The 13,474-nt window shown below is 30.0% G+C and overlaps 1 protein-coding gene across 2 annotated transcripts; it reads left to right on the top strand.

Annotated features, from left to right (window-relative positions):
* The first annotated feature begins 4,791 nt into the window (after window positions 1–4,791).
* Window positions 4,792–11,906, top strand: LOC133678057 (protein ROOT HAIR DEFECTIVE 3 homolog 2-like). Of its 2 annotated transcripts, XM_062100227.1 has the most exons (16): window positions 4,794–5,078; window positions 5,262–5,328; window positions 5,428–5,530; window positions 6,031–6,104; window positions 6,393–6,456; window positions 6,546–6,611; window positions 6,742–6,789; window positions 6,892–6,945; window positions 7,112–7,168; window positions 8,268–8,426; window positions 8,516–8,584; window positions 8,681–8,772; window positions 9,248–9,326; window positions 9,525–9,696; window positions 10,222–10,334; window positions 11,590–11,906. In XM_062100227.1, the coding sequence occupies exons 1-16, from the start codon at window positions 4,931–4,933 to the stop codon at window positions 11,785–11,787; spliced, it is 1,563 nt and encodes a 520-aa protein (XP_061956211.1). In that variant the 5' UTR covers window positions 4,794–4,930; the 3' UTR covers window positions 11,788–11,906. The 2 variants fall into 2 exon arrangements, with proteins under 2 accessions (XP_061956212.1, XP_061956211.1); XM_062100228.1 differs by lacking the exon at window positions 6,892–6,945 and having other exon boundaries at window positions 4,792–5,078.
* The last annotated feature ends 1,568 nt before the right edge of the window (window positions 11,907–13,474 follow it).

The following is a 13,474-nucleotide window of genomic DNA, read 5'->3' as shown; positions in this document are numbered from 1 at the left end:
CTAGCAAAAATAAAATAAAATAAGGAAAACTGAAGTGAAAATTGTATAGATATTTGAGGACTGGAGTGTAAATCCCATGACGACCTAATTGGTAAAGGTAGGGATGAGCAAACTAAGAAAACCAAAAATAAATAACCAAAAAAATCAAATCATGAAAAAAAACCGATTAAATCGATTAGAGTATTTTAAAAAATATCCGGTTTGGTTTCATAAACCTGAAATTAAAAAACCGAACCAAATAAAAATTAATAAAAAAACGAATCGCAAGCCAAACCAGAAAAAAATACCCATTAGACATTACAAAAAAAAAACCCAAAAAACAATATAGTTTTTAGTTTATAATATAAAATAATTCAAAATTTTACATGAAGCCTTCTAATATGATGTCTTAGCTTGGCTTAAAATTTCAAAATTTTTAGAAAAATTCAGAAATTTGACGAAAAATCACAATTTGACCAGATTTATATTATTGGATATAATTTGTAATACAACCATCAGATTTAGTTGAAATTTTACAAGAGACCTTAAAATATATTAAATACAATCTGGTTAAATTTTTAGAATGAACGGATCTCGATAGTGCTAACAAAAAAAATAAGGACTATCAAATAGAAACAAAATGATTCATTAAGGGTAAATTGGTTATTTACCATTAAAAAATAAAACAAATCAGCTCTTCCTTCCTTTTATATGATATCGACTGGGCAGAAGCAAAATGAAAAAAGAAAGAAAAGAAAAGGCATGAGAGAAAGAGAGAAAAGTAAGGGAAAAACATAAAAAAATCAGGAAAAAAATAAAAAAAAGTGAGAGAATAACCTTGTGAAATTATAAAGTCCAACTTATAAAATACTAATCTAGAGAAGAATCAAGTGAAGGAAGGAGGAATTGAGAGAGGGAATTTGGCTAACCTTGAAAGAGAATATAAATTAGAACGAAGTCAATTGGTTACGCATGAGAATTTTGGATTTAATGTTTGATTTAGATGTTCTTAAGTTTACTTAATTAAGTTATGAAGTAATTTCATTGAATTTTATTTTAGTTTCCCTTAAATCCTTGATCCTTGAACATATGGTTCCTATGGAAATTTGGGGAAATTAGAAGGGGAAGTAAAATTATGAAGTTAAAGTGGAATAGCATGAAAACAAGTTAAAATAACAAATAAATGAAGAAAAAATCGGGGGAGGAAAAGGAAGATGACATTCGGACAAATGAAGAAAAAGTAGATGAATGAGTTTTGATGTTAATGTTTAGAAAACTACGTTTAATCATGATATTTAAAATATGTAAGAAAGACTAAATAAAGAAATAGCATTGAAGTTGAGAAAAAAAAAAGTAAATTAAATTTAAAAGAGAATTGAAGTAGTTAAAAAGAAAGCATAAAGACAAGATGTTTAGATTGTGTTTGAACATATGTCTTACATATGTTTAGATAAAATAAATAATATGATGTGAAGGCATAAAAAATAGAAGGTTTATTTGATGGAGGAATTATGAAATAAACCAAGAAAAGAAATAACTTGATTTAAATATGTGGTTGTATGTAAAACGATGATGTTATGTTTGAGAATGAATTTTTATCATAACAAATTAAATAAAATAATTAAATCACGTGCTTTGTGTTTCGACACATAAGAAAAATATTGATGGACTAATGATATAATGAAATTTGATTGATTCAAAAGTTGTGTCTGAAGCTGGTTATTACACAGGAAGAGCTGGGCCATCACGAGCAGAAAGTAGGTGATTCATCACTTTCTTTTAAAATTCAAAGTTTCATTATTAGTTATGAGTTGTTTTATGACATATTGATATGAAAAAAGTAGAAGAAGAAACTTGTTTGTAATTTAATAGGGATGTTGGGTAATTTGTATAGAATTACTAGTTTGATTGGCTATTAAAAGAGAACAGCCATATGTTAGGTAATTCGTATGAAATTACCGATTAGATTGGCTATTAAAAGAGAATAGCAAGATGTTGGGTAATTCATATGGAATTATTGATTAAATTGGCCTGAATTTCATCGTGCATGACATACCTCATACCTATTAGCATCAGAAAATGCAATGGGCTCAGAGGCAAGAGAGGACATTATCTGAGAGTAGGTGCAGCAAAGGAGGCTACAGATGCTGTGAGAAGTGCAGTTTTTGACAGCAGTAGGTGAAGAACCATCAAATGCTGACGAACAGCAAACTAAGGGGGAGCAGACTCTGAACTAGGAAGCAGCTGAAATGAAAAAGTAGGGAGATCAACAAAGAGTTGCAGACCTACAGAGGGATTTGCCAAAGAACCTATGTTCACAGCAGCAAATGAAGGAGAGCTTACCATAGAATCTGTGTTGAAGGTAGTAACAAACTTGAAAAGATGCAATTCTAAAGGAGAAGAACTTGTGCATGCATAATGATCATCAGAAAAACATGCAAATGGTGACATAAGGGTCGGGTTGTGTGACGGTGGTATGGTGACAAATAATGGTAAGGAACAGGGTGGTTGTGTATGTGGGGCAAGAGGTGCGACAAAGCTATTAGGAAGGGGGAGTGGCAGGGCTACGGGGTGAAAAACAAGGAAGGTAATCAAGGTGGGCAAGTGTGCAGCCTAGGTAGAGGTGGATGTGGGTGGAGCTATTTGTTTAAATTTTATAAGCAGAAATACATTTTCATGAAAACGAATATGACGAAAGACATATATACATTGAGACACTTAATCAAGACAACAATAACCAAGATGAGAAGAACTATACCCTAAGAACACACATGAAGATAAACGGAAATCCAACTTATGAGCATGGTATATATATAAAAAAGAAAAACAGAGACACCAAGAAGTACATAGAAAATCATAATCAGGAGTACGATTAAACAAACATTCAAAAGGAGAATGATTTTGGAGGACAAGAGTGGGCATGCAATTCGATGAGAAATACTGATGATTCAAATGTATAATTTCAAAATCATAACGGGACACTACATTGTCCTAGAAGGGTAGGACATGTTTCAACAATATGACGATAGAGACGCTCGACGCTGCCACTTTGCTCATGTGTAATAGGACAAATTAATCGGTGATGAATACCAATAGTTTGAAAGAAATTTTTTAACTTGAGATATTCACATCTCAATCAATTTGTACAGACTTAATTTTGTGGGAAAACTAACGCTCAACAAGCAGTTAGAAATATTAAAATATAGAAAACACATCTGATTTGGCAACAAGAGGATAATACCATATATATTTTGTATGCGCATCAATAAAGATAACAAAGTAACAAAAACTATCAAAGGAAAACATAGAAGCAGGACCCCAAACATCACTGAATATTAAATCAAATGGAGCTTAAGTTTTATGACCCGTAGGTTGCAAAGACAAGCTTGACATTAAACAAGAAAGCACCTAGAAGTACACATTATTTTATTTTTAAAAACTAACAAATTAAAAATACAGGAAGTAGAATGACTCAATCAACAATGCCACAGATGAGTAGTCGCAGAGATGCAAGGAGACCATTACACTTAAAGAATAGTAATAGCAGAAGACTAAGAAAAAACATGGAGACCGTCACTGCTCTGACCGAAAAGGAGCACTGTTTTGGTGGTGAGATCATTTACATAACACACAAAGTATATAAAATTCAAAATAAACATTATTATCACAACAAAATTTTTGAACAAATAACAATAATTTGATAATATGAGAAATACAAAGAAGCACTGCTCTGACCAAAAAAGAGCATTGTTTTAGTGGTGAGATCATTTACATAAAACATAGAGTATATAAAATTTAAAATAAACATTATTATCATAACAAATTTTTTTAACAAATAGCAATAATTTGATAATATGAGGAATACAAAGAACGTTAGAAACGTAAATATGTGTTTAAGGGAGCGTAACATGATATACCCAATATAGAATATGAAAAAATTCTTATCATTACTAATATACAAGTGATCGTTATCAACATAGAAAGCAGAATTAGTCAAAGTTGCAATATCAAGAGTAATATATTGATTCGCACCAGTATACATGAACCAACTACTTGTAAAAACAGAACCAATAAGATGAGCAGAAGGCTAGAAGGCTAGTAACTGCTGCTGTGAAATTGAGTATATTGGGAGGTATGATAACTATGCTTTAGATATGATTAGACCTACGAATTCCCGCGGAAGGGTTAAAATGTGGAATAACGTTTATGTCTCACTTTCATTCACTTGCGGTTGGGTAAACATACATCTAACAAATATAAAAATGAAGAACAAGTAACAATTATTGAGTATCTATAATTAATTAGTTCAAGATAAAAATAAACTAGCTTAAATGCTTGGATATAATTCTAAAAAAAATTAATTTATATTAAAAAAATATAATTTTTTTAATATTTTAATATTTTTAAAACATAAAGATAAACAAATACCTACTCCGGTTAAACTTTCAATGGATCCACGGTGAAAATCTAAACAATTTCTTGATAGGGCAGGATCGAAATTGAAGTCCTTCTACAGAAACAAAAAATAAAATCTAATTGTAGGATTAAAATTGGAGCCAGTGGTTTTGGACAGGCAGGCCAATCCACTCGAACGCAAAGGAGTAGAGAGACAACTCGTTCGGATTCCTCGCAAGATGCCGCGAATCGACAGGCGACTTTGCTTGAGTCTTCAAAGTTGGCGTTCTCTCCTCAGTCAAACCCAGTCCAAGTTATGTGCCACTTGTCTAGTAATACTGTACCCAGCAGAATTCTAAGCCATTATAGTCCTAGCTGTCAAGTCTATCTTAATAGTACTGTCCCAGTTTTTCCACATGGTGGTGTGCGCTTACAAAATCGAAAATCGAAAGCTCAGTTGTCTATAAAATCCCTTCCATCCCTTCTCTTCTCGTACGTAAAATTCTTGTTCCTTAAACACACGTCTAAAGCTGTTGGGCTGAGTTATACAATAATAATGGCGGAAGATTGTTGCAGCTTCCAACTCATTAGCGGTGCCGGTGTCCTAAACGTGAAAGGACTCGAAAACTTCACGAGGACCACTAACCTCGCACAGCGTCGTCTCTCCTATGCTGCTGTTGCAATTATTGGCCCCCAAAGTAGCGGTATACTTGCAACGTTTTTTCTCTTATGTACAATTAATAACAAGAGTCACATTTTTTTTTCTTTTGTGTCAATATTGGTTAGATATTTTCTGTAGTGACCTGTACCGTATATGTGTGTTTATCGCACACTTAGCATGCAGAGAAAGCATCTAGATTGTTTAATTTGCCTTCTTTGGTGAACAGGGAAGAGCACCCTCTTGAATCAGCTCCTTGGGACAGATTTCACGATGATGGATGCATATGAAGGAAGGTTTGGTGTTTTTAATTTGTTTTAGAAATGAGGATTCGTCTATATATTCTGGTTTTGCGCCATGATATGAAAGATGGTTTAAGTAGCTAATATTTTCAGGGGTCAAACAACCCAAGGGATTTGGATTGGGAAGGGTATTGGTATTGAGCCTTTCACAATTGCCATCGATGTGGAGGGATCGGACAGCAGCGAAAGAGGCCAAGTATAAATTAATTAAGCTTGCTTTGCATCTAGCATTACTTGATTTTGTTGTACAGAAAAAATTCGATTGATTGTTTTAAATAATTAGCTGTGCTTAATCGCCAATGGTGATTTCTTTGTCTAGCCCCAAGTGTTCAAAAAGTTTGCTTTCGACTTTCTAAGATTGTACTTTAAAACTAGTATCTACATATGGTCATTATTTCTATTCTTATATATATATAGGAAGGTGTAACATAATTGATATGACGCCATGTCTTTAATTATTAGTAGCTACATATGGTCATTAATGAATCATAAACTCTTAATTAAGCCTTTATTAAGTTAATTAATTTAGGTAGAGTTTTAATTGTAATAATTTAAATTCAATAAAATTATTCTCTTACTTGTGTTTCTATCAACAATATTGTTATTAGAGATTTAATAGCGAGAGTCAAATTAATTCCATATATTATAGTTACGGTACTGCAATTTAAAGATTAATTTTATGATATCTGCTTTCAGGACGGCACAACAACATTTGAAAAGCGAAGTGCTCTCTTTGCTTTGGCAATTGCTGACATTGTAATAATAAACATGTGAGTTTAATTATTCCCAATATTTTCGCATCCTTATTTCTAATTTGTGAATATCTTCCCCTTTATTTTTGCATCTAAAATAAAGCACACATATACCAGCAAGATACTGGTAATTGGGGCAGGAATTAAAATGAATATTACAATCAAGCTATTATAAGTTCCTCGCTTTTGTTTAAGCTCTCCTTTGCTAAACAATCAGCCACGACACATGCTGGAAAGTCAAAGAATTCACAATTAGCAGTTTCCATTGGCAAGAATCAACTCGTGTTGAATTATTATTGTATACAGGTGGTGCCATGACATTGGTCGAGAACATGCTGCCAGCAGACCCCTTTTGAAAACAGTTTTTGAGGTACCCTAATCATTTGCCTTTGAGCTGGCCTATTATAATATTGAATCCGAAGGATGAATGATATCCCAATTACTGCCGTTTACATGCAGGCCATGACGCGTTTATTTGGCGCCCGCAAAACAACCCTGTTGTTTGTTCTACGCGACCAAACACCGGTAGTGTTTAATTTGTGCTCTGTCCCTAAACATAGATTTACATCGTTTAATTACATCTGTGTCTCTTAGTGTTAATCTGTCATATATTAATACATACGGGTGAATCTGCCTCTTCTGAGTGTTCATGTAGACTCCACTTGAACGTCTAAAACATATTCTGAGGCGAGATATTGATCAGGTGCGATATTGTTCATGTACTCTCCCTTGATCATTGTGAGACAATTGTTGTAAAATAATTCCTCTTAATTATGCACGTTCTTTACTCTTCTAAATTATACAGATATGGGCTGCAGCTGCTAAATCCAAGGCTCAGACTCTGGGTGATTTTTTTAATGTGGGTTGATTTCATCTTCCTTGTCTATGATATTATTATTATTATTATTATTATTATTATTATTATTATTATTATTATGGTTCTTTGACAAATGTTAATTAAAGCTTTGTCTTTCTGTTTTTATTATTAATATATCCTTTTCATTTATTTTTCTAATGAAATTAAGGTGGAGATCATTGCTTTGCCTAACTTTCTATACGAGAAGGAGAGGTTTAATGAGCAGGTAAGTTTAAGTAGCTTTTTTTTTTTCAGGGTGAGGAAGCATTATGTACAGATAAGGTATAAGTTGAGATCCATCGTAGGACGACAAGCTAGAGAGAAAACTATTAGATTCACATTACTAGTGATCAGGAATTTACTTGAATTGTATATTAATTAAGTGCAAGCCTTAATTACCAAATTAAAAATGGTGTTTATGCCTAAATCGTACCACAGAACCCTTGGTGTCATTAAACCGAATCGTCTATATTAATTAAGTAAAAGCCTAATAATAATAATAATAATAATAATGTAAAGAGGAGGAGGAGTAGGAGGTTGTGTTATTCTCATTTTATAGATCTTTAATCCACTCTATATTCTATTTTTTAATGCAAATATATCAAAATACTTCTAATTATATTTTTCACGAATGATGATAATTTTATTTTTCACAAATATTGACATTAAATGATAGCATTAAATTTATAACTAGTAATACAACTAACAGAAGTCTTGTTTTGTAATGAAGATATTTAAGTTTTATCATATTTTTAATAATCGCTTATCACCATACTTAATTTTTTGAAACATTTTTCCTTTTATTGTTAAATATTTTTTTTTATGATTTTAAATATTATATACCAATAAAATATTTATTTCCTAACATATCATATGGTAATTAAAATTCTGAAAGCTTCAATTATATACTTCTTATTTTTTATCTGAATTAATTTAAATTTTAGTAATTAGAAAATACTATTACTATAAATTTTTAAAATGTGAAAAAATATTCAATAAATTATACTAAAGATAAAGGGTAATTTAGTCTAAGAATAAATCTTATAATAGATGTTGCACATATGCAGTGTCACAATAATCATTCTCTTGGGTCAAGATAATCCAGAACAATGTAAGTGAAAAGAATAAAGAATAGAAATTTCTTGTTTTTTTATCAATAGAAAAAAAACAATTTATATCCAGTATTTTGGTTATTAAAAACTCTAACTGATTTTAGAGTAGTTTATATAAAAAAATCGATGAATGATTTTATATAACTCCTTAAAAGGTTGAGTGGTTTGTTGATTCAAACCCTCAAATGATGTCTTTTGTGATGTATTTTACAGGTTGCTCTGCTGAGGCAGCGGTTCATCCATTCCATCTCTCCAGGAGGTCTTGTTGGTGATAGGAAGGATGTTCAACCTGCTTCAGGGTTTCCCCTTCGTGTAGAACAGATATGGAAAACCATAAAGGAAAACAAGGATCTGGATCTTCCTGCTTTGGAGGTTTATTTAAATGCTGACTTCTTTTGCAAAAAATATTCATTTTAATTAGATTTTCTTGTGTGAATATGTTTCTCCACTTTGTTTGCCAGGTGATGGTTGCCACATTTCGATGTGAACAGATTGCCAAGGAGAAGCTCAGTAGCTTGAAATTGAATGAGGTCTTTCTTTTTTCTTGGTTTCTTCTTTCAAATGTTACTGCACAACCTTGTTGTATAATTTATATCACTCAATAATATCAAATTGATTTTATTCAGGCTTGGTTGGCAATGAGTAAAGCTCTTAAATCCGGCCCCGTATCAGAGTTTGGGAAAAAGCTCAGCTCTATTTTGGAAAGCTATCTTTCTCAGTAAGTTACATCTTGCTGAAAATGTTCATTAAAATTTCAATATTATTTTTTAATATAGATATTAAACTCATGAAGATTTTTATTTATTTAAATCACTATAAGTTTGAGAAGGCATGTTGAGGAAACAAATAAAAATAGTATATTTTGGATTGAAATGCAATCAATACGATTATTTATACAAAAATCAACTATGATTAGTTGAGATGCACACAAGCTGACTCGAACACAAACATTAATCTAAAAAAATTATTAAAAAAAAATCAAGTATTACATCAAACGATGAAATCATGAATTTTGAATAATTAAATATTATAATTTATTTTTATAATTATTTGATTGTATTTTTATATATATGTTTTTAATTGGTTAATTGTAACGACACATTCTATTAATAAAGTTTGTTATTTTTAACGGATATAATTTAGGGGAGTCTCTAATATTATTTATGGACCATACAATATTGCTTTTTGAATAGATATGACAAGGAGGCGATGGATTATGAAGAAAGCATTAGAAAAGACAAACGGCAACGGTTAGAAACAGAAGCACTACAGGTAAGGCCTTAATGTGTGAACATTTTCCTTTTATGATTTTAATGTATTAATATTAAAAATTATTTAAAAAATTATTTTTAAATAAAAAATACTTTTAAAAAACAACCAATAATATAGTAATAATGCCTGCAATATTTTTCTATTTTGACGTGAGATAGTCACGGTTGCCAGTGATTAAGTTTCTGGTCTGTGATGTAGTTTGTATACCCAGCTTATGCTGCCATGCTGCAACATCTACGTTCTACTGCACTGAAATGCTTTAAGACTAGGCTGGAAAAGACGGTGAAGGAGAAACAAGGAGATGGATTTGAAGAGTCTGTTGATAATTGTGGTTGGTGCGGCATGCTCGAATTTGAGAGAGGATGTGAAGGTAATGTAATGTTGTATATGCACATATCATCTGTTTTTTTGTTTATTTTATTCTCTTAAAACTTGGGATATTATATAAATTAAGAATAAACTAAAATTCTTAGTGTTTTACTGTCCAAGTCCACGGTAAAACGCTGAGCAGCCCTCTCCCTTTTTTTTCTGTTTTTTTTCTTTTTTTATGTCTTTATGGGTTTTTTTTTTGCTTTTTTCTTTGTGTATTTTTATTTTAATGAATTTTTTTTGTTTAATTTAGTTTGTTAATGTTAATTTTTTTATTTAGTTATCAGATTTTCATAACATGAATTCCGGGTTTGACGGGTTAACCTGATTTAACAAGTTAACCCGAATTTTTTTTGATATTTTTTATATAAAAACTATTGACCCATGACATCGCGGGTCATGTAACTAGTATATATATATATATATATATATATATATATATATATATATATATATATATATATATATATATAGACACACACTACTTATTTAGTTTGTTGTATATTAATACCCTGCTCTCTATCAGATGCAATTATAAAACAAAGGGTTAGTGGCTGGCTTGCTGAAAAAGTCAATGTCAAGGATAGACTTCGCGGGGACATAGAGACACTTAAATCCAAAAAGAAAGCCGAATATAAGGTAATTTCCTTGGTATTAAAATCCATACCATCTTTCCCTTGTATCTTTGTGACTTATTGTAATTTAATTTTGGGTTCTTGTACAAACAAAAATAAATAAATATATATACACATATATATTCAGAAGGGAAAAATCAAAAAATAATAAAGTGAAAAAAAAATCAAAACATCCATAAAATAACTAAAAAATTAGTTGAATAGTTTAAAAATACAAAAATTGAAATTTGATTCTATATTTTGTTAACTAAGAAGAGACTTGTTTATAAAACAAATTAATTTGAAAAAAAAAATTCAAAATCAAATATTTATGAACTCAATTAAATTTTATTAAAAGTTTAATTGAATTTATACAGTGTATGGTTACAAAAAAATTTAATTTTAAAATTAAAAAAAATTACTGGTAAAAAAACAAAAAAAAATTATCTCTTTATATTTACTAAATAAATAATTATATTTTTTTTCTGAAAAGTAAATAGACTACTGCAACACCGCACTGCATAAGGGCGACATGCCTAGTAATGCATATCCGAGTTTGGCTAAGAGGCACTTGTACGCCTAGTCCAGGCCGGCATAAGCTTTGATAAATTTCTTTAATTTTGTGCTCAGTTAGTTACTTTTTTTAAAAAAAATCTTGTTAAGATTTATCCCTCTTATTTTTCTACCCCTTCTGTTTTTTACATAGTTTTAAGACCCGATCCGGTTCAAGATCCAGGTTCCGAGTTCTGACTGGGTCACCGGGTTTTGACCTGATCACTGGGTTAACCGGTTCATTTTAAAAAAAAAATCAAAACAACACCGTTTTAATAAAAAAAAAGTCAACAGGTTTGCAACCGGGTCTTGACTGAGTCTTGCCAGGTCAACCCACCGGGTCACACTGAATTTCTCTTTCTCCTATTTTTTCTTCAACCCGGTCCGGTTCTAGCCTCGGATCAACCAAGTTCTGGATCGATTCGCTAGGCCAGCCCGGGTTTTAAAACTATGGTTTTTCAATATAATTTCTACATCTTTGGAATTTTTAATATCTTTCTTTAAATACTTCACCATGACGTTGATTTTCTTGTTCTGACTCCCAATCATCCAAAAACATATATTCAAGAATTTATGTTGCCTACTGATTAAATTCTTGCATACTGAGATAAATTTAGAAAATTATGAGATTCGCAATTTCATACAAAATAAATTCAAATAAAAAATTATATATTTTTTTGAAATATTCTACTTAATAGTCACGTAATACTTGGTGTTTTCTTATGAAGTCTGAAAGGAAGAAAATCAAGGAAGAAAAAATTAAGAAAGGAGCAACTGCGACTGCGGGGGTCGTGGCGGGGGTGACGGTGGGGGCGGCACTGACGCTGGTTAGTGATCCAGTCACGGCAAGTGCAACAGGGATAGGGGTGTCGACTGCAACAATACAGCTAATTGATACTGCGCGTGATATTTTTCGTAGAAGTTAGTTAATATTTAATGTACCAAATCTTATGGTCTGCTCGTGTTGATTTCCAGCTTTGTTTAATTAAGTTTTTATGTTATATTATTTAAACATGTGATTATATAAATGTTATTTTTTAATTAAGTGTTCTTGTTCATTTCATTTTTTTATTTTTTATTTGAATGCATCAAATTTTATTGTTTGGAGGCATTAATTTTTAAATTTTCTTATTATCAATTTTTTTTATTAGATTATGCCAAATTGACATATGGTTATTAAATTGCTGGTACTTTCACCCAGTGAACATTTTACTTCATTTCTAACAAGTCTTTATATTTTTAAATTTTTTTTCTATTTGAATGCATATACTTTAATTTTTTTCTATTTGAATGTATGTACTTTTTTTATTTTTTATTTGAGCTTCTATATTCTTAAAAATTTCTCAATGAGTGCTATTAATATTGAAATTCCACAAATATCCACTTTCTAATCTTATATGGGTCAAACTTTATCAAATTAACATGACAAAAGGAAATGAACTCTATTGGTCACTTAATATAAAGTTTATACAAATATTTTTTAATAAATATTAAACAAATTCAGTACAAGTTAATAATAAGTTTATACAAATTTCAAATCAAAATTCATTTAATATAAAGTTTATTAGAAGTAAGGTTTTCACTTTAAATTAGACATTTTTGGTGATAATATGTGTCGATTCATATATGTCAATCTTTCGATGTATGCTTGGAATTAAAAATTAGACGGGATAAAGCATTTTTAATACTTAAAGATTTGCCTTCAACTCAATATGTTAAATTCTTATATTGAAATACACACACACAAGGGATGAAATATTTATACATTAAAAAAATTCCCTTCAACCCAATATGTTATTTTTTTTTATTAAGATCTATTGCACCTAACATCATCAATGACCTTTAAATTTTAAACAAAAATAAAAATAATATATGACATCTTGTTCTTAAAGAGAAAAATATCTGGTTTAAATAATCGACACATAATATTATGGTCATTAAAAATTTTAACTGATTAACAAAGATTATATTATACGAAATTGATTATATAAAATGAAAAATATTATTACCTCTTAAGTATCTTATCTTGGATAGGCTGCATTACTGATTTTGTCTTAAATTGCTAAGAATTTATTGTATTATATTTTTTATGGTCTATCTATAATAATCTTGATTTTAACACTAGTAAATATTCAACTAGAAATATTTTTTTATTTTGATATTAGTAAATATTACGTGAAGAAAATGTATAACATCCCTAACTTTAATTTCAGTGAATATTAGAGTTCCGAATAATTTATAATTTTAGTGTTCATATTTATAATTATGACATTAATAAATATCAAGAATATTCTCAATTTTAATATTAGTGAATATAATATTCATGACTCTAACATAATAAAATAAATTTATTTGAATAAATAAAAGAAACTATATGTATATTGGATGTTGGCTTTTAACGTTTGCAAAGTTTCATTGGATTTTATAAACATGTTATAAAATTTAAAAATACATGGAAATTTTTTTTTAATATACTTTTTTAAAAAAATGCTAAAAAGCTAATGCTTAAACATGCATAAGATTAAAAAAAAAATTCATGAAAAGCAAATGTTTTTCTTAAACAATTTCAGAAAATATCACTATGATTTTTTTTTATTACTCTGCCACATGCAA

The sequence above is a fragment of the Populus nigra genome, chromosome 18 (genome assembly GCF_951802175.1).
Source record: "Populus nigra chromosome 18, ddPopNigr1.1, whole genome shotgun sequence".
Classification (NCBI taxonomy): domain Eukaryota; kingdom Viridiplantae; phylum Streptophyta; class Magnoliopsida; order Malpighiales; family Salicaceae; genus Populus; species Populus nigra.
Note: the sequence above shows the minus strand (reverse complement) of the source record. Positions and strands in the feature narration are given on the sequence as shown.